The sequence below is a fragment of the Nannospalax galili genome, unplaced genomic scaffold (assembly GCF_000622305.1).
Source record: "Nannospalax galili isolate Female #2095 unplaced genomic scaffold, S.galili_v1.0 scaffold180, whole genome shotgun sequence".
Lineage (NCBI taxonomy): Eukaryota > Metazoa > Chordata > Mammalia > Rodentia > Spalacidae > Nannospalax > Nannospalax galili.
Genome location: NW_008348199.1, coordinates 3,353,992 through 3,375,900, shown reverse-complemented (window position 1 = coordinate 3,375,900; position 21,909 = coordinate 3,353,992). Strand labels below are relative to the sequence as shown.

Below are 21,909 nucleotides of genomic sequence, written 5' to 3'. Positions count from 1 at the left end.
TGGCCTGTGCTCCAGCTCCTGCCTCCAGGTTCCTGCCCTGAGTTCCTGCCTTGGGCTCCCGGATGAACTGTGACCCAGGATATGTAAGACAAATAAACCCTTTCCTCCCCAATTTGGTAGTGGTCAGAGTATTTTGTCACAGCAATGAAGAAACAAACCAGGACACCAGCCAATTACAGACTGTTATAATTGTATTTTATTAATAATTGTTAATCGCCTACCTTGCCTAATTGATAAATTAAACTTTATCATAGATGTGGATAGAGAAAGGTATGACTGGCATGTATTATAGGGGTTCTGTACCGCCACGGAGGGTCTTGGAGTACATCCCCCACAGTTAAAGGGCACTGTACACTGTTCAATTTTACATAAAAGGAAACTGAGACTTGAGAGGTTTTAGAAACTCGCCCCAAGTTATATAGTTATCAGATGGCATGGTTCAAGCCAGCCAGCCCTGAACCCACTCTTTCAAGTTCTGCCCCAGTACCAATGGGATACATCCTGAAAAGCCTCCTCAGATCTCCCTCACCCAGGGGACCCAGTTATCTTTCCCTCCTCAGGATGTCTGTCAGTCTGTCCAGGGCTGGGACATAGGTTAGTGCCAATGCCTGTGTATAACAGAGCACCCACAGAGAGGGGTTCAGAAAATGCTGGCTCCATGTTTTACCAATGCAGGGAATGTTCGCAGGTATGTCCTCAGAGCTGAAGCTGGCTGTGCTCTGGGGGGGGGGGGCGGCACATCCCTCTCAAACCCCGGGGCCCCCAAAAAAACCCCCCCTTCTCCCCCTCCTGCTCTGGGGGGGGGGGGCGTCACATCACTCTCAAAGCCTGGGGCTCCCAGAAGAACCCCCCGTTCTCTGCCTGCATGGCTGGCTGGACAATGCCAACTCTTTCGATAGGCTCATCCCTCTTCTCCCGGAAGGTGGGGCTGTGGGCTGGAGGGCAGTGAGAAGTGCCTATGCTCACCCCATCTCTTCCTCCTCTTTCTGCTGTAGACTTCCATTATGTGGCCATGGGTTTTGGGGGTCATGGGCTCTCCTCCCATTATAGCCCTGGGTTCCCTTATCACCACCAAAACTTTGAGATCAGAAGGGTGGTGGCAGGTGAGCAAGAGGCAAAGTGAGTGTAATGGAGGGAGGGGGCTCTGTGGCATCCCCTCTCATCCTAGAAGTGGGATCTGGTGTCCAGGAGGCAGCGCTGGTGCCTGAGGTCTGAAAAGAGCTTGCTTCCTTCAGTGGGGTTCTCGTGCAGTTGAGCTGCGCCCGTGCTGGTCTTTTCTGAGGAGGGGGGATTGTGGCACAGGTGCTTGGAGGGACTTCTCAAGCCCAGGGGCCCAGGAAAACGGGCAGGGTAAGGCTGCCCCATGCAAACCTGCTTCTGTGTTTTCAGCCTTTAACTTGACTAAGGTCTCCTTCGTGGGCCACAGTTTTGGTGAGTAGCTTTGGTCAACACCTGATTGAGTTCTGTGGAGGATTGTAGGGAGGAAGAGAAGTTGGCACAGTGGTACTTTCCCCTGTTCCTCTGAGGAGTGATAAGAAAATCTGCGAACATTCGCCTTAGGGGACTATGCCCTCTGGTCTCAGAAACATGTGACCTGAAAGTGACTGTCCACCAGTTTGGTAAGGGAGGGGGTAATCTTGTGAGTGATGTCTGATAAAGTGGCCATTGTGGCCCAGGGAGGGGCTCTTAATTTGAGACGCAGAGGCCCAGCGCATAATGAGAGAGGGACCTGGACCCCAGACTGTAGAGCCAGGGGAGCTCTTGGGAAAGCACTTCGGGAGGGTGTGGGTGTTGAGAGCTGACATGGGATCACCGGATGTCAGCGTCTGCTTTTATGTCTTGCAGGTGGAACTGTGGCCAGCATGGTGAGGTAACTGGCTGTTCTCTGATCATCTGGGGGCCCCAGGAGTGGGGACAAGAGGGAGGTGGGACAGGAACGGCCCCTTTTCAAGACTTGGCAGCCAGCACCTCCTTAGTTGGTGGTGCCTCAGTTCCTCACAGGAATCAGAGTCATCAGCATCATTGTGAAGAGACCTGGTGTTAGTCTGGTAGAGTTTCTGCATTCCTCCTCTGCCATCTTCAAGACTCCCGGATCCAGGAGAGGCACACGGACGAATGCCATGCTTGTTGTGGTCTCTTGGTCAGCACCCTATCCCCGGCCTAAAAGATGTTTCTGGAAATGCCAAGGTCACCAGGGAAGGGGCCTGTGTCCCCCCGCTGACTCTTCCCTTTGGTGTTTTCTTGCAGTTCTCTTATCTGAGCTCATGGATAAACTCATCTTGCTGGATGTGACACCATTTATCCTGGACACTAATGTAAGAAGGGACTTCATACAGGCTGTCATGGGAACCCCCCACCCCACCCCAGGGGCTGCCCTCAGCCCCATCTCTGTGGTAGACAGTAGGGAGGTAGGAGGAGGTGGCAAAAGGTGGATAAGTTAGCCTGGGGTCCTCTAGAGAGGGCAGTGCCCTGTGCTCGTGCCCCTAGGTGTGCCAGGGACAAGTGTAGGGAATCTTCTGAAGTCCCATGTGTGGCCTGGACTCTGCGGGTGGGTCCAGTAGATTGTGAAACAGCAGGTGGATAAGGAAAGGACCGTGGCTTGTGGAAGTTCTGGGCCACAGCCCAGTGAGCTCCCCGCTCCTTACAGACTGTGCTGGCTTTTGCCCTCCTGGTTGTATTATGCCACTGGCTGTTCAAGCAGAGCCCCAGGGCTTCCTCCTGGCTGAGGCTGAGTGGAGCAGTGAACTGAAAAACTCCACAGCCTGCTCGTCCTCTTGCAGTCGCAGAAGTGAGAGTGGGGTGTGGCAAAGTAGAACCCTAGACTCCCTCTGCCCACCTTGCCTCCCTCTACCTGTAATGACAATGAGGACCTTGAATGAACTCAGTGAAATTGCCTGTCCTCAGTGGCCCCAGATGTGGTACCCTAGAATCACACCTCTGCAAAGCACTTAGCAGGTAACAGAGATGTCCCCTCCTCCATCATCCCACCCGGCCCCTCCAGCTGTCCCTAGTCTGGCATGTGCTCACTGATCCCTTAGAGGGGCGCTGAGGGCAGAGGATGGGGTCAGGGGAAGAGCTGGGACTCCTCATCTGGGGCTGCCCTCCCACCAGCTTTGGATGAATCCGTAGGAGATGGAGAACATACCAACCTACCAGCGGAGAACCAGAGAGAACACGCTGCAGGTGGAGGCCTCCCAGAAGCCCCTGAGGGTGTACAGCCTGGAGGAGCTGCTGTGATGGTGAGTGGCAGCAGCAGGACAGGGGACTGCAGTGCACTGCCAGGAACCCTCTGAGGCTGAGAGAAGCCCTTCCCCTTACCCCTCCCCCTTCCTTCCCCCCTCCCCGCCTCTCTCTCTTCTTTCTCCCCCCCCCACCTTTTTCCTCCTCCCTCCTCTCTCTCCTCTCTCCTCTTCCTCCCCTTCCTCCCCTTCCTCTTCCCCCTTTCCCTCCCCTCCCCCTCCTTCTCTCTCCTCTTCCTCCTCTTCCTCCCCTTCTCCTTCCCCCTTTCCCTCCCCTCCCCCTCCTTCTCTCTCCTCTTCCTCCCCTTCCTCCCCTTCTCCTTCCCCCTTCTCATTGCTTCTGTCCAGTTTTGCTTCCCCGGGTGGCACTGAGCACCAGACCTCCAGAGCAGCCCTCAGAAGCCCCAGTGGGGACTTTTTCAACCTTTGCTCAGCCCTCGGTTGGACCAACCCTCTCTCCCATGCTTTGTGGGAAACGGACTTTTCCTCTCCCTTCAAGTACACTTTCTCCTACTTTTTTTCCCTTTGGGGGCCAACATTTTCCTCCTCCTACTGAGTCTAAGTAGCCCTGCTTGGCCTACATTCGCTACATAGACCAGGTTGGCCTGGAACTCCCAGAGATCCGCCTGCCTCTGACTCCTAATTGCTGGGATTAAAGGATGTGTGCCATCATCCATGCTTGCTTTTACCTTTTACCCGCAGTTCTCCCTCTCTCTCCCACTCAGAACTGCAGCTGACTGGTGTCCCCCATTCTGGAAGCAACCATGAGGTCTTGTCTCCTTAGTCTTTGAGCTCTACAATCATGGGCAAGGACTGGGACTGCCCTGGTCATACATGTACTTCCAGCATCTGGCAGTGTGCATAGCAGGACAGGGCTCTGCAAATATTTATAGTTTAAAGGAATGGGCATTCCCCCCGCCCCCCGTCCCAACACACACACACAGTCACAGACAAACACACTGATGCTGTAAACATACCATTGATACATGGGCCACATCTGCATCCTTCATGGATAACTTCCTCTCTGCCTTCTTCCTTCCCTGTCTCTCTTCCTTTTCTCTTTCCCTCCTTGTACTGGGAATTGAATCTAGGGCCTTTTGCATGCTAGGCAAGAATTCTACCTCTGAGCTACATCTCTAACTCTTGATTTGTTTTGGCTTTTGTTTGTTTTTTGTTTTGTTTTTGTCTTTTTGAGACAGGGTCTCCCTGTAGCCCCAGCTGGCCTGGAACTTGCTTTGTAGACCAGGCTGGCCTTGAACTTAGAGAGATCCACCTGCCTCTGCCTCCCAAATGCTGGGATTAAAGGCGTGTGCCACCATGTCCAGCATTTGGTTGGTTTTTTTGAAGCCAGGGTTTCTATATAACTCAAGCTGGCCTTGAACTTACAATGTAGTGCTGGCTATCAAAGCCTGTGTTTTGATATAACTCAGGTTGGCCTTGAACTCACTACATAGGATCTTCCTGCTTCAGCCTCTCAAGTGCTGAGACTATAGACATGCACACCGCCAACACCTAGCTGCCCCTCTCCTTTCTGTCTGATCCTTGGGCCGAACTGGGGCCTTCAGTGTCTTTCTGTCTCCCCCAGGTTCTTGAAGAACAATACTCATGTGGATAAAGAGTGTGGGGAGCTCCTCCTGCAGAGAGGAACCACAAAAGTGGCCACAGGTAAGGGACTTACTGTCCGTGTCACTGCAACTTGTCACTGTCTGACTGTAGAATGACGCACAGAGGCCTTGCATGGGCTGAGCTGATGTGTGGTGCCTGCAAAGTGTCATTGACTCACACACATCCATATACGAGGAGAAACTAAGGCTATCAACTGGACAGTGCCTCGTGCAAGGCCACACAGCCATTGCAGAAAGCCACACTCTGTGGAGAGGTTGGCAGGTGTCTTAGGACTAAGTTGGTGTCTGTCATGCCCTACTGGGTCTATACAGAAATTGTGAAGATGTCAGGGAGGGAGGAAAGTGACCTAGAAAAGGTTTTCAGAAGAGCTAGCCTTGGAGGTGCCCTGGCTCCAGCCACTTCAGACAGGAGCATTTTCTGCCTCACTGTCTCTACTTCTCCAGTTGACAAGTATGTGCTATCACAAGGAGAATTCTCACCTGGGTTCTGGGTTTTGAAGTTGACAATTGAATAACAGTTTCCAGAGTAAAGATACATCTCTTTCAAAAGTGGCTATAAAATTTTTAGGTTTGCTGTTGAATTAATACAGTTATGCAATATTGAACTCAGTATAAACCCTGTAAGATATAAAATTGAATGAGTTTTTGCCCTTTAAAGAAGATCTCCATTTCATTTTAAAATATGCTGTTTCCTACATTATATATAATTTTTTAGAAGAAGCATTTCATTACAGCTTTAACATACTCAGTAACCGTTTCCAGAGCAAAGATACATCTCTTTCAAAAGTGGTTATGTTTAGGTTCACTGTTGAAGTTAAAATATACTGTTTCTTACAGAAAGGCTCGTTGTTTTTGCTAATAATGCTTAGATGTTGGTGCATGTGTCTCTAATCTGTATGTATCTGATTAATACTAGTCATAGTGGGTTGCACTCAAATCCTTGGCACCTGTATATGTCCATAAGGTCATCGGGTAGATTTCAATGGTAATGTTCATCACCTCTACTAATTAACATGACATAAATTTTTATGCTTCCTCCTCAAATATAATTCATTTTTTTGTTGATTTTGTGTGTGTGTGTGTGTGTATCACACAGAACATCCCAAACCATCTTATTCACCTATACACCCACTTCCCAGATGGCACCCTCCCATAGCCTCCCCTCCGCGACTAGAGCCCTTATACTCTGTTATTCCTGCTACTGTCTGCTGTGTTGTTGGCACCCCAAGCCGTTCCCCACCACTTGTCCATCTGGTGAATCTAGTCAGCCTATCTAGAGATCTTTGTTTTAGGAAGGTCAGCTGTTCCTCTTCTAGCAGCAATCAGTTGTCAGTGTTCCTTTAGGTAAGATTGGGGTCTGCTGTTTGTTTTCCCAGATCTATGCTGGGTTACTATCTGGGAGTCCCTTGGGCCACCCTGGCCAACAGTTAAAAAGAAGGTATCTCCTTTTGGGAGATACAGTGGCCCAGATAAACCAATTTATTTTTACTCTTAAGGTCATTTGATGATCTCTTCCTCAGGGGTCACATGGGCTTGGGAGGAGCCCCTGGCTCCTTTCTTTTACCAGTTCCGCCTGTGTGAAGATAAGTCAAAGGTCCTGCTCGACCATGGCTGACTTTGCTTGGAAGCATGGAAGAAATGTTTCCTCTGTGTTGACCCTCCTCTTTGTAGACTGGACACTGGTTCAAGTCCATCTCGCGTTATTGGGTCTAGGACCACAGCCACGGCATGGTACAGCCCACAATCAGGGTGGGCTTTTCTACCTCAATTGACCTATCTAGAAACTCCCTCATAGACCTGCCCAGAGGTTTGTTTCCATGGTGATTCTAAATCCTGTCAAGTTGCTATTCAAGATTAACTATTACAGCAGGTAGACAGACAAACCAATAGACAATCACAGAATGCTCTGGAAAGGACTCTTGGAGCCCTGCTTTAGAGGGTGGTCCCAGAAGCTGCTCCCAGTCGAGGGAAAACTTGGAGCAGATGATAGAAAAGTGCATCAGATCAGACACAAAGACCAGAGTTCGAGTCTCAACCCCACCAGCTGAGCAGCCCTGGGAGGCTCCTTCCCTTTAGATTCCCTATTTTTCTCAGCTGACTGACAAGGTCTTGAGATTCTTTTTTTAAAAATATTTTATTTATTTTTATTTTATGTGTATGCGTGTATTGCCTGTAAGTGCACCTGTGTTATGCAATGCCTGTGGAGGACAGAAGAGGTTGTCCCTGGAACTGGAGTTACGGAGAGCTGTTAGGTGCCATGTGGGTGCGGAGATTCGAACCTGGGTCTGCTGCAACAGCCAGTGTTCTTAACCTCTGAGCCATCTCTTCAGCCCCAAGGTCTTGAGATTCTTGCCTTCATAAGCTGATAGGCTCGAGCAAGGTTGTGAATGGGACTTCAGTTTCTAAAGAACCAAATGACATAGGTGTCAAAATCCTGAGTGCCTGTGGGGTCTGGGCAAGTTGTGGAATCTTCCTGCTGGCCAGGAGGGAGACAGTAAGTCCTGTTGGGGTTTGTAGGTAGCACACCCTGTCAGGGACAGGTTATCTTTTACATACAGAGGTCTAGGTCGGCCATTCATGGGCGAAGGTGACTTCTGGTCTGAGTAGTACAGATGAGGGAGCTGGTCTTAGGCACCCATTTCATTTTTTTTAAGTATTTTATTATTTTTATTTTTTATTCGTATAAGTGTATTGCCTGCATGTATATAAGTGCATCCATGTTGTACAATGCCCATGGACGTCTGAAGAGGATGTTAGATCCCCTGGAACTGGAGTTTAGGGCAGTTATTATTCACCATTTGGGTGTTGGGAACCAAGCCCAGGTCCTCTGCAAGAGCAGTCAGTGTTCTTATCCACTGAGCCCTTAGGCTCCCACTTCTGGCCAAAGGGTACTCCCAGCAAAGCCAGGATCTAAGGCCACAGTCGATTGAACCAGCAAGATTCACAGAATGGGCAGGGAGCCAGGAGGTGTAGCCTTGTTTACATTCTTGTCCAAACATAAACATTCCAGTCCATAGCCCAACACTTGCTTTAAACAGGTGTGGGGTGCACGCCTGTAACCCCGGGAGGCTGAGGCAGGAAGAGTGCGTTTGAGGCTAGTCTGGGTTATACAATGAGATTCAAACCAACAACATGAACAAAACAATACTGGCTGGAGGTATTGTGCAGGAGGGAGGGAGAACCCAGCTCTGTCTAGGTCCCCTAAGGAAAAAAGGAAAGCAGCGTCAACCTCTGCCCAAGGAAACCCTGTTCTCCTCTCCTCCCGGGATGCTAAAACTCCCGCGCAGGCCTGGCTGCATTCAGTCACAAGCAGATTTGTCTGGCTTTCGCAGTTCAACAGAAACACTTGGCACAGGGTCTCTGAATAGGTTGCCTGTATTTGAAAAAGAAAGGTTTTGTGTAAAAGCAGAGATTTCTTGTTGCTTTTAAAAACTGGAGAGATCTGGCAGCACTTTCTCTGTCCCCACAGGCAATAACCAGCCAGAGGCTCCACAGCCCATGTCCACGGGCACTGTGCCTGCTCTGCTGGGCCCTACTGGCATCTGCCTCTGTGACCTTGGCAAGTCCCAACAGAGACAGGGAAGGGGCAGTGGAATTCACTTCCATGCCTCAGACAGCTGGGCCTCCTAGGTGGGAAGTTAGGCAGAGAAGGGGAGGGGAAGGGAAGGTGGGGAAGGGAAGGCAGACCTCCACAGAGAGCCAGGGGTTCTGTGTGTGGGCCTTCAAGTCTTAGTCTGCTTTCTAGTAAACACCAAAATCAACCTGGGGAGGAAAGGGTTTGTTTGACCTGCATATCCAGATCATAGTTCCTCACTGAGGGCAAGCAGGGCAGGAACCTGGAGTCAGGAGCTGGAGTACAGATCATGGAGGAACGCTGCTTACTGGCTTGCTCCCCTGGCCTGGGCTCAGCCTGACTTCTTTCTTTAAATATTTTAATTTTATGTGTATGAGTGTCTTGCCTGTGTGTATGTAAATGCACCTATATCATGCAATACCTGTGGAGGTCAAAAGAGTGCATCAGATCCCCTGGAACCGGAGTTAGCTAATGTGGGTGCTGGGAACCTAACCTAGGTCCTCTACAAGAGCAGCTAGTGCTTTTAATCTCTGAGCCATTTCTCCAGTCCTTCGTTTTGCTTTCTAATACGACCCAGGACCACCTGCCCAGGGGTGGCACCTCCCACAGTGGGCTGGGCCTTCCACATCAATTAGCAGTTGAGAAAATGCCTCACAAACATGGCTGCAGGCGCATGCAGTGGAGGAAGTGGACTCAATTGAAGTTCCCTTTTCCCAGGTGTGTCGTTGACAACTGAGGCTCTTCAGCAATCCATCACAGACCTCTTTGGTGTCTGTTCTGTTCTTAATTACACACACACACACGCACACACGCACACACCACCCCAGCACCCATGTAGAAGTCAGAGGTCAACTTGCAGGAGTCAGTTTTCTCCTTCCACCATTTGAGTCCTGGGGACTGAACTCAGATCGTCAGTCTTGATGGCAAGTACCTTTACCTGCTGATCCATCTCACTGACCCCAGGGGCCCTCTTTGTTTGAAAATGAGGAAACTGAGGCCAGAGAGGACAGATCTAAGGCTTCTTTCTAACCCAGGTGAATGTCCCCCATCCATTCAACATTTGGCACATCTGCCCAGTCAGTCTTGAGTCTGTCCCCACCCTCACCAGTAGGGGTATGCAGCCTTACTCTGGGGTAAAAGAGTGGGTAGGGAGCGTCCCTCCCAGAATACAGCCTGGGAAGGGGAAACATGCACCACATCAATGGTCCCCCCTGACAGGGGCACTGCTCAAGGGGTCAAACAAGCGTCAGGATGACAGAAGTTCCACTGGAGCGAGGACCTGTCAGAAAGCTATGAGCTAAGGGTGGGAAACAGTGGGCTACTGGGGGCCACAGGGCCAGGGGCTGGACCAAGCAGAGTCCAGCATCAGTCTGTGCTTGGGCTCACGTGGATCCAACCCAGTCTAAGCTCTTTTTCTATCCAGGGCATGGGTAAGATGGCAGGGAGCCCATACTGGCTGTGCTTTGCTTTTCTGGCATTATTCGATGAAGGTGTTTTAGAGGTCACTAGAATTTAAGACAGCATCCTTCTACTGGGGACCCCTGGAAGCTAAGCCACTATCCTTAGGAACTCTCCACTCCTGTCCTAAGATGGAATTTTCCCCACTGACACAGTTAGGGGGCCATCTGACAGTGGCTAGCTGTATCCTTGAGGGACATCTTCGTCTTATTCCCAAGAGCTTGAAGCCAGGGGGCCCCAGCAGGGTCTCCCATTTCATAAAGGGCTTCTGGCCTGTGAGACAGACGTCAGATGATAATGTCCACTTTGCAGCCAGTTTCCTTTGTCTCTAGAGTGAGGGTGTCAGTCCCAAGCCTGGGGATACATGGGTTGTGGGGTCATGTCTCAGGTGCTGAGTGGGAGTCTTCTGTGTGGGGGGATCACAGGAGAGGGGAGGGGTGACAGCAAGTCTGGGGGGCGGCAGGATCTTCGAGGGGGACAGTGAGGCCCTTTGGTATACTGAGGCCCTGATGTCTAAGAGTGTAGCACAGTGATGTCGAGTTCTAGAATAACTGTCTGGCAGCTTGCGAGGAAAGGGAGCGGGGAGCCAAGTGGGTTTGACTCCTTGACATCCTGAGCTTGGGTTAGGGGCCCTGGAGATGGAAATGACTTGGTTTATAGTTCCTGGCTGTGAGCAGGTCACTCCTTGAGCTCCACTAAGACCTTTGCTTTGCTTTCTAGAAAACATTTATTTCTTATACCTTTTCAGGGATTTCAAACCCTTGAAGTACCCCACCACCACCACCCCTGTCACCACCAGCTGTCTAGGCCAGTATGAGAGGTTACAGGGTACTTTCGTGGAGTCTTGCCTCTGGTCCAGCCCTGCTGGGGCTGTCTGGGCTTGATCCTCTTTGTTAACATCTGTCTCCCTGTGGATGTCCAGGGAATTAAACAAGCTCGGTTAGCACAGACTCCTGGCCATTTGGTGTTTGTGGACTCTGAATGGAACTGAACGGTGCATCCCTAGGTCTGAGAAATCTCTAGGTCTGAGAAACGCAGACAAGTGAGACCCAGCTCCTACCCACAGGAAGTCCTCCCTGTCTACTAGGGACAGAAAAGCAAGTAATGACCACAGGTGCTGGGCGGCCCATGCAGGTGGCAATTGTGCTAGTGGAGGAAGGGACCAAGGCCTCAAGGCAGAGAAGACAATGCAGTGAGAGTCCCTGGATATCTTTAATATGTACGTGTGAGTGCCTACATGTGTGTATGTGCACCATGTACATGCCTGCCTGGTGCCTGTGGAGGCCAGAAGAGATTGTTGGACCCCCTGCAGCTGGAGTTACAGGCAATTGTGATGAGCTGACTGATGTGGGTTCTGGGAATTGAACCTAGGTCCTCTGCAAGAGCAGCAAGTGCTCTTAACCACTGAGCCGTCTCTCTAGCCCCTCCCTTGATGTCTAAAGGACCACCCTAATCCCAAGAGAAACCCACCTTTTGTATGTATGTGGTATACATATGTGTTTGTGCTCCTAAGCATGTACGAATATGTGTGGTGGCCAGGAGTTGATGTCAGGTGTTTTCCTCAATTGCTCTCCAACTTATTTTTTAAGACAGGGTTGCTCACTGAATGGATTCAGCTGGACTGGATGGAAACAAGGCCCAGGGCTCCTCGTCCCCTTTCCCAACACTGGGATCACAGGCGCATGCCTCCATGCCTGGCTTTTTATGTTGCTGGGGACCAGACTCAGGTCCTTATAAAAGTATAAGTGGACCTTACCAACTGAGCCATCTTCCCCACCCTGAGAACCCCTTCTCTGAGATATTTTTACATCTTTTGAGCAGCCAGAGCCCAGACCTAGAAGAACACAGAAGCCTGGGTGGACTCTTACCCTGAAAGGCTGGGAGGGCCCATCCATCTAGCAGAGAGATCAGGTGACGGCCCAGGGTGGCCCAGAGGCCTCTGGATTCATTAGGCCTTGGTGATCTGAGAGTGTAGCAACCAGAAAATCTCTCAATTACATGGTCCTCTAAGCATCCTGAGTCACAAATGTCTGGCTAGAACCTCTATCAACAATTAAGCATTCCATTTATCATCTAAATTTATCATCTAAGAGTTCCATAATCTCTAATTAGAGGGAAAAACCTAATAATTACAGAAAATAGCTTTCCTTAATGTTTCCATAATTGCTTTCTTTCTGAGAGAGCATCTAGAGTCACACATTGCTTTTCCAGTGGGGCAGCCTGATGCCGCCCACCCCTACCCACTTCCCCGACAAACATCCCTATGGAGTTGAGGCCTTTCCAAAGGGACTCATTTGGTTTTGCTTTTTTAAATTTAATATTATTTGGTTTTTTTTAGCAGGTTCTAAATCATATGGTTTAAGAAAGATCACAGGAAGCTAGAAAGACGGCTCAGCAGAGGACCCAGGTTCAGTTCCCAGCACCCACATAGCAGCTAACGATTGTCCTTAACTCCAGTTCTCAGGGATTGGACACCTTTTTCTGGCCTCTATGGGCATTGCATGCACATGCATACGTGTAGGGAAAACACTCATACGTGTAAAATAAAAATAAATTTTAAATTAGAGGGCTAGAGAGATGGCTTAGCAGTTAAGAGCACTGGCTGCTCTTGCAGAGGACCCGGGTTCCATTCCCAACACCCACATGGCAGCTAACAACCATCCAAACTCCAGTTCCAGGATATCTGATGTCCTTTTTTGTCCTCCATGGGCACTGTACAACATGGGTACACTTACACACATGCAGGCAATACATGTGAAAAAAAAATTTTTTTTTGCTCATTTTGAAGCAGGGTCTCCCTGTAGCCCCAGCTGTCCCGGAACTCACTATGTAGACCAGGCTGGCCTTAAACTCACAGAAATCCACCTGCCTCTGCCTCCCAAGTGCTGGGACTACAGGCGTGCACCACCACACCCGGCATAAAATAATTTTTAAAAATTAAAAAAGAGAAAAATAAATAGAGAAAATAAAGAGAAAAATAGAAATTGAAAGGTTGGGGTATAGCTCAGTGACAGAGTTCATGCCCTGCATGCATGAGGTCCTGGGTTCCATCCCCAACGTTGCAGAAAAAGAAAGGGAACTCATTTGGTTTGAAGGTTCTAGAACTAGAAGTGGCAGGCACAGGGCAGATATCTGCCCTCGTCTCTATGTAGTCCTTGGTCCTAGCTCAGTTTTAAGAATTTTTCTGTGTTGGGGACACTGAGTTGTAAACACCTCTCCCCAAGTTGTCATTAGAGCTACTTGGCTTAGGATGGGCCCTCTGCTTTCTTGCAAGGCAGAACTTTGTTCCTGCAATTGGACATGTCTTTTTTTGTGGCTTCTGGAATTTGAATCATTGAAAATTCTTGCTTGATTCTGGCATCTGAAGCCTTAGTATTTTCATTTAAATATTTAGTCCATCAGGGACCCAGCCCATTGCAGAATGCAGCTGGAATCTGGCTTCTCTTTTCCTAGGTGGCTGTGTGGGCGAAGAGCTTGAGCAGACACACTTGCTGGAAGCCTCCCCCTACGCCTACACCTGTAGTTGGTTCCACAGTTTGCTCCTCTACCCTTGCCAGCACCTGGAAACTTCCAAGGCTTGAGAGCATCCATAGGATGGCAGAGGATGTGCCCCATCCCCCACTCCCGACTCATGCACAGGTTTCTCTGGGCAGCATAGATGTGGCCCAGGAGGGCCTTGCTAAGTGCCCATCCTTCCTAGGTGGGCTGAGTCACTCACCATCTGGGTCACAGCAGGGCCAAGTTCTAGCCTGAACTGAACGACCCCCAGGCTTCACTCCTCTAAAGCATCTTTTCTCTTTAGCAAGGAGTGCCATGGTATCAGTTATTTGCTACTTCCCGGTGTTTAAATATCCAAATACGGTTTGTTCCTCAGAGACGAGAGTTACAGCCAGGCGTGATGGTGACGCCTTCTGTGTTAGCACTCGGGAGACAGGACTTTTGTGAGTTCGAAGCCAGCCTGGTTTCCATGGCAAGTTACAGGCTAGTGAGACACTGGGCGGGGAGGGGGGGGCACTTCATTGTCTCCACTGTCATCCTGCACCGTTCCTCAGGGCCTTGGGGAGACGGTGTGGACTGCGCTGGTCTGTGGTCAGGTGACCTTGGCCAAGTTCTGCTCCAACAGAATCCCAGAACAAGGCCAGAGCTGACTGATAGCTGCCGTTCACCAGCCCAGATGGAAGACAGGAGCCCTGGCTAAAAAGACTGGGGCTTCCCAGGGAAGCCAGGTGAGTCCCTTCCCTCAGCCCATGACCATCTGCTTTGTCCTTTCTCCAGGTCTGGTGTTGAACAGAAACCGGAGGATTTCCTGGGCAAATGCAGCTGTCCTCTGGGCTCCTTCATGGTTTGTTGGTGGTCCCTCTCTTTTTTTGAGTTGTTTAAAAAAGAAAGGGGCTGGAGAGAGATGGCTCAGAGGTTAAGAGCACTGGCTGCTCTTGCAGAGGACCTGGGTTCAGTTCCCAGCACCCACATGGCAGCTAACAACTGTCTGTAACTCCAGTTCCAGGGTCTCTTCTGACCTCCCCGGGCATTGCACAACACGGGTGCACTTACATACACGCAGACAGTACACTCATACACATAAAATAAAAATAATAAGGGGCTGGAGAGATGGCTCAGTGCTTAAGAACAGTGAGTGTTCTTGAGAAGACCCGGGTTCAAATCCCAGCACCCACATGGCAGCTAACAACTGTCCATGACTCTAGTTCCAGGGGATCCAACATCCTCTTCCATGGGCATTGCACAACACAGGTGCACTTACCTACATGCAGGCAACACACCCAAACATAAAATAAAAAACAAAGCCAGGCATGGTGGCGCATGCCTTTAATCGCAGCACTTGGGAGGCAGAGGCAAGGCGGATCTCTGTGAGTTCAAGGCCAGCCTGGTCTACATAGTGAGTTCCAGGCCAGCTGGGGCTATGGGCTACAGGGAGATCTTCAAAAAAAAAAAAAAAAAAAAAAAAAAAAGGAAAAATATGTATTTATATAGAGAGACACACACAAAATACATTTACCATTTTAACTGCTTGTAAGTACATAGTTTGGTGGCATTAAATTCGTTCAGTATTGTATAGCCATCACCAACATCCACACCCAAAACTTTACATCATCCCCAGTAAATGAACCCATTAAATGCAAAGTCCCCATTCCCCATCCTCCAGTGACCTCTGACTTACTGTTCTGTCTCTATGACTATTAGGCGTCTCATGCAGGTAGAATTGCACAGCATCTGACCCTCCGTGCCTGGTTTCTTTCCCTTAGCATCATGTTTTCCAGACCCACTCATGCGGGAATGCACATCCAAAGTTTGCTCCCTTTTAATACTGAATGCTGTTCTGCTGAGTAGACAGTGCGTTTCTTTTTACATTTATTTATTTGTCCTCATAAGCACGTGTGGAAGTCAGAGGACAAGTTGAGACAGTCTCTCCTTCTACCATGTGGGTGCTGGGGGACTCAAACTGAGGTGGTCAGCGTTGGCGGCACGCGCCCTTACCTGCTGAGCCTTCCCATCAGCCCCACAACACATTTTCTATATCCGCTCCTCTGTTGACGGACATCTGGGTGGTTTCACATTTTCTAACCTGAGAAAAATGTGTCGTAATGTGGAGACACAGGTGTCTGAGTCCTTGCTTTCAATTCTTGGATATGCCAGAGTGGGTTTGCCAGAGCCCATAGTAGCTCTAAGTCTGAGAAACTGCTCAGCTGTTTTCCACAGAGGCTACATAGCCTCTTATATTCCCACTAGTGATGCATGAGGGTTCGTATTTCATCCCCAGCAACACACACACACACACACACACACACACACACACACACACACAGGGTGGGGCTGGGAATTGAACACAGGGCCTTATGAATGCCAGGCAAGAGATGTACCACTGAGCTATACCCCCACACCTAATTCTTTCTCCCCTGCGTGTCTTTTCACACATGTACTACATAGACACAGACCCTGATTTTGGGGCTTTGCGTTGGGTTTACATAAACCCTCGCTGGTGGAAGCTGAGGGAAGCCAACAGCTAAGCACAATTCTATACGGGAACCCCAGAATGGGGCAAATGAATCTGTGGAACTAGAGAGAATAGTTCTCCCCTGGAGGAGGTCCCTGGGGTGAGCCTGGAGCCGGGGTGCAGGCACTTTGATATGAGTCAAGGTCAACTTTGTTTCTGTATGTAAAAGGTCATGGGAGCTGGCAGTTTAGTGTGTAGACTTTGCTGAAAGAAGCTAAAAGAAGTGTGACGGAAGAGAGGGAGGAGCTGGCTGACAGGAGACACACACCCAGACAGCACGGCCAGCCCACAAAGGATCCTGTGGTCTAGTCACTTGTCATCTGGTAGGAAACTGCCACAGACACTCAGACCTGTGCAGGCATAGAATGGAGCTGATGGCCCCTAATCCTTGCCTTGGACCAATTGAAAATTAAGTCCAGGGATTCTACCCTTGAGGCAGACAGCCCCAGTTCTGGAAAAGGAGTGTTAAAGAGAGGCCAGAGGCCAAGGCTGCTGTCCCCACCTGACTGTGTCCTGGTGCCATCTCTTGTCAGCTGTTGTCTGTGCCCAAGCTACTCAGGCTTTCAGAGCCTCCCTCCCCTCCTCCAGGAGACGCTTGTTTTAATATATGCAAATCCATGCTGCGCAGTGTGCCTTCCCTGTGAGGCCACCCTCTGTGCCTTGTCATGGCTACTGCTCTCTGATGGGGGGGGGCGGGGGGGGGCTAGCTCTTGGGAGAGACTGTGGAAGCCTCATGAGGGATATGGGAATCCCTGTTCTTGAGAAAATACCCGTAATGGTTTTAGTCCAAGAAGTAGAAAAGGAGTGTGTGTGTACACATGTGTGTTTGCAGGTACACATGTATGTATATGTATAGATGTGTTCAGGTGCACTGTGTACACATGTGCAGGCGCACATATGTACACACCTATGTGTGTGGCGCACCTACGTATGGAAATCAGAGGGCTACCTTGGGTGTTGCTTCTCAAGCACTTTCCACTTTTTAGTTTTTGAGATGGTGTCTCAAGTGGTCTCACACCTTCCAAGTTGGCTAAGCTGGCTGGCCAGTGAGTCTCAGGGACCCCCCACCCCACCCCCACCTCTGCATCTCCAGCACTTGGATTATAAACAACACGGCAGCGCTGATTTTTTTTTTTTTTTAAACATGGAGCCTGGGGATCAAACTCACTCTACCAACTGAGCTATGCCCCCAGCCCCAGGAGTGTGTGCATGGGTGTGTGTGAGAGAGAGAGAGAGAGTCAGGGTCGCACTATGTAGCACTGGCTGGGTGTGAGTCAGGGTCGCACTATGTAGCACTGGCTGGCCTGGAACTTGCTGTGAAGATCGAGCTAACCTTGAACTTATAGAGCTCCACCTGCCTTTGCCTCCTGAGTGCCGAGATTAAAGGCATGTGCTACCGTGCCTGGCTAGGAGTGCATTTTTTATGGGGAGGGGTGGGTGTGGTGTGTTTAGAGAAATGTTTTATTTTTTGGAGGGGGAGGGGTATCCAAGCCAGGCTTGAGCATGCTGGGCTGGTGCTGCTCCACTGAGTCACATCCTCCATCCTCTAGAGGAGCTGTTCATTCACCACATGCTGTATTGCGGCTGAGGCAGTGCGCATAAAAGAAAAACTACCTTCTAGAGTCCTTTATCCAAGGGGGAGCCCAGTCTGTTCTGGGGAGTTGTTTTCTCTCAGAACTCTTCTGTCCTGAACAGAGGGTCTCATATTTCCTGAACAGCATGCCAGTCAAGGTATGGGCACTGAATGAGGAACACTGTCTCCAAGAGTCTTTAACTAGAGTGTATGGGTTTTCTGACCCTACTGACCCAGAACAGCATAGAAACCACAGACACCAGGAACCTATGCCCACATGATAACATTGTTTTTAATGACACTGCTGTCAGTAGTGGTTCTAGGTCTGGCTGCCCTCTCTCTCTCTCTCTCTCTCTCTCTCTCTCTCTCTCTCTCTCCCTCTCTCTTGAGTCAGGGGCATTACAGAGTCACAATAGGGATTGTGGTATAAGGTTAAAGCTATGTGATCAGCTTAGCTTGTACTTAATCAGACCTTGGTTTTCTTAGAGGCTAGTTAAAATGAAACAAGATCAAGTGTACAGTAGGAAAACAGACTGAATAGTTCTAAATAATCTCAAAGCATATGATTAACTTGCAAAAGTTTGATGTGTGATTCCCGGAAGCCATTCCCAGTGTATGAGTACTGGGTGTGACTGGATAGAGTGAGTCTTTACTGGAACATTCTGGAATGGATCACCTCAGCACACAGCTTCTCATCAGTTACACTGAAAGCTGTGATACAGAAAAGCTTGAGACTCCTGGTCCCAAGCAATACCAGGACTCAGCAGCTAGTTCACCGAAGCCTCCTAATTTTAAATTTTCTACAAGTCATATTTAAAAAGTAAAAAGATGGGCTGGAGAGATGGCTCAGTGGTTAAGAGCACCAGCTGCTCTTGCAGAGGACCCAGGTTCAGTTCCCAGCACCCACACAGCAGCTAACAACCATCCATAACTCCAGTTCCAGGGGATCCAATTCCCTCTTCTGGCTTCTGTGGGTACTGCATGCCAAATGGCGGACTTACATGTAGACAAAACACACAGATAAAATAAAGGATTTTAAGTAAAAAGATGAGGTGAAATCAGTTATCCCCCCTCCAATGTTTATGTATGCATGTATGTAGGAAATACTGGGGATCAAATACATATTAGGGCCCAACACATATTAGGCAAGCTCTCTGCCCCTGAGCTACAGCCCTAGCCCAATTGTAGTAAGCATCCTTTATTTGAGGGATGAGGGAAGAATGTGTTTTGGGGGATGGGAGTCAGAAGCCTTGATGAGGAAGTGACTGGTTGGATAGTGGGCTCCGTCTTGCAGTGGGGGACCCAGGTGGCCAGTGGGACCCACCTGCCCTAACAGATGGACTTTGTGAGCACAAGAGTGCATGATGCCTTGTGGTGGGGATTCATCTGATTTTGTTTCTGCAGCTGGAGAATACCTTAGAATTTGTGATCAGGGATATGTTCGTGAACTTCACCAGAAGCCTGAAGGGTCCCGTGATGAAGTGAGTCTGCAGCCAGTGTCCTCAGTCAGGCTCAGGGACCAGGAACCTCCAGGGGGAGCTGGGCACAAGCTGCCCAGTTCTCCCCATGTGGGATCACATTGCTACCCATGCAGCCTTTCCTGGAAAGTGTCCTTAGCAGGAAGAAACGAGCGTGGTGGTCACGCCTTTAATCCCAGCACTCAGGAGGCAGAGGCAGGCAGATCTCACTGAGGCCAGCCAGGTCTACACAGCAAGTTCCAGGCCAGCAGGATCTTCAGGGAGACCCTGTCTCAAAAAACCAACAAAGATAGGAGGGCCGGGAGCAGGAGTGACAGCTGCACCACAATCACAGGTGTCTTGGGGAGCCTGCCTTATGGTGGCTTTACCAGGACGATCTCACCTCCTGTGGTGAGAGAGCAGTATGCCTTCAGTAGACAGAGGGTTTGGACGTTCTGAGAAGGAGGTTGTTACTCGTATACCCTTGACTGATGAAGTGTCCATGTATCAGGAAAGCTGAGGAAGGGGACACTTTCCTAGACAGCCACATCATTTGATCAACCCAAGTGGTCAATGGGATGACAGATGTTGCAGCCTTTACATCTGGGGATTTTGAATTAGTAACTTTCTGGGCTAGCAATACCCAGTTGGTCTAGCCTGATCCTGTTCCCTGATGCTGAGCAGCTGGGAAACTGTAGGGAAAGGCTCCATGCTCTGCAGTGGACTGTATAGCTAGGACATTCAGAGGCTTAGTCAATCCATTCACTTAAGTTTTCAACTTACCATGGAGTTTGGGGAATGTAACCCCATCCTAAGTCAAGTGAATCTAAACTTAAAACTATGGAACTGGCTGGGAATGGCTGGCTCACATCAGGGCTCAGGAGGCTAAGGCAGGAAAACTAGAACCTGGGGCCAGCTTGGGGCAGTTTGCACGATCCGTCTGTCCTGCTTTTCATGGTCTTTTTGAGACAGGGTCTCCCTGTAGCCCCAGCTGGCCTGGAATTCGCTATGTGGACCAGGCTGGCCTTGAACTCAGAGGGTCAGTCAGGCTTGGCAGCAAGGGTCTTTACCCCCTTGAGCCACCTCACAGACTCTGTTCAGGGTGAGGGTTATTGGAGTTTTTTGGTCTTTTTGAAACCAAGTTTCCCTGTAGCCCCAGCTAGCCCAGTAACTCCCCACGTAGACTAGGGTGGCCTCAATCTCACAGAGATTTGCCTCCCCTGCCTCCCAAGTGCTGGGATTAAAGGCTTGCACCACCACGCCGGGCATAAATATCTTTTTATTTTATGAGTGCATTACCTGCATGTGTGTAAGTGCACCTGTGTCGTGCAATGCCCATGGAGGTCAGAAGAGTCCAGATTCCCTGGAACTGGAGTTATGGATGCTTGTTAGCCACCATGTGGATGCTGGGAATTGAACCCAAGTCCTCTGCAAGAACAGCCACTGCTCTTAACTCCTGCACCATCTCTCCAGTCTCCAGGTTTTTGTTTTTAAAGCAAAGCCTGGCTTTAAGAGCCAGTTCCAGATCCCAGCCCACAATTCATAGCTCTCAACTTTTGGCAGGACTTTGAGCCCTGCCCCTGAGCATTTTAAGCTTGTGCTGGTCAGCTGTCAACGCTGAGCTTGAGTTGAACTAAATCCCTCAGGTTAAATCCAGGCTCAAAGACACCCAGCTGTGGGAAAAATAGGGTTAGCCCCAGGCCTGGGCAATGGCACTGCTGGGAGGCAGACCTAGGAGACGCCCTAACTTTTTCTCATTACCCAGAGCAAAGTGGGGCACTCTGATGTGAGACAAGAAAATGATTCCAAAAAGGAGTCTGTGGTCTTCACGGTGGACACACTGAAAGCCATCCTCAAGGAGGAAAGTGTGCACAGGAAGCTGTGGCAGGCTGGACCATCATCCCCTGCTCTGGACCTCTCCATATCCCTGAGGAGCCAGCAGGACTCACTGCCCACCAGTGAGACACACAGAATCCAGGAAAGACCTTTTGTTGGCTGCACTTTCCAGTTTTATTACCTTCCTATACCCCCTTGGTCCAGGCACAACTCCAGGGAACCCCCTCCAACAGCCGCAGGCCCCCAGCATTCCCACAGCAGCACCCTGGTGGGTGTGACTGTTCTAGGGCAGGCATAGGCTTTGCTGGAACAATGACCCTGTCTGCGTTCTGGTCATAGCTGGCACTTTATAGTCACCACCCACTTTGAATCACTGGTTCTGGGGCCTCCAGACACCTTGATGCATCACAAAAGGCTGGCTGTGTGGCAGGCTCTCCCAACAGGAGCAGTTGGGCCACTGCCTGTGCTACCTGCGTCGTCTTCAAGGGGCCTTTTCTGGCAGCACCACCAGCAACCCTGACGCTGGCAGACCCAGTTTAGTGCCACAGCGTTGGGACACCTCCCACTGCTATGACTGGAAGACTGGGGCCGGTCACGGGTTGCCCTTGACCACTGGCAGGCAATAAGCCAAGGGAGAGCCCCAAGTGAGCAGTGCCCTCCTCTAGTGGTTCATTTGTGGAACTCCCTGGCAATCACTACATCCACATGAGCAAGCCCCACCTTGTGGCCAGCAGCATCGCCTCCTTCCTACAGAGCAAGCGCATGACCTTAGTGTCACTGTAGCCTTGGCCTGGGTTCCAGAGACCTTGTGCTCACATCCCAACCTCCACCAGGCCTCTGGACCCTCAATGCTCAAAGCAGGTGTGGTGGGGGTGGGCCTTACTGGTCTTCCAGAGGAAGATGAGCATCAGAGAATCCTGTGGAAGAGTTACATGGGAGATCTGCCTGCAACACCTGTGATGGAGGAGGGACAGTGCCTGGGTCTGGAGCTTGTTTTATGAGAGCAGCGGGCTGAGGCGGCGGCTCTGGACTGGTGTCTGGGCTCAGAGGCATCTGGAGCCTGTCCCAGCCACCGCTGGTGTGGAAAGAAAATGCTCTCTTCCTCTATCCTCGCATTCCAAAAGGATTCGGGGGGGG

At 50.1% G+C, this 21,909-nt stretch overlaps 1 protein-coding gene across 1 annotated transcript; it reads left to right on the top strand.

The window, feature by feature from the left end:
* The first annotated feature begins 690 nt into the window (after nt 1-690).
* Nucleotides 691-21,881, top strand: Serhl2 (serine hydrolase like 2). The gene is given in 12 exon segments (XM_029569107.1): nt 691-724; nt 810-851; nt 854-922; nt 996-1,103; nt 1,390-1,431; nt 2,248-2,315; nt 3,130-3,239; nt 4,825-4,904; nt 14,172-14,206; nt 18,884-18,952; nt 20,702-20,894; nt 21,422-21,881. Coding segments are annotated over 12 exon segments (984 nt in total). The 3' UTR covers nt 21,556-21,881.
* The last annotated feature ends 28 nt before the right edge of the window (nt 21,882-21,909 follow it).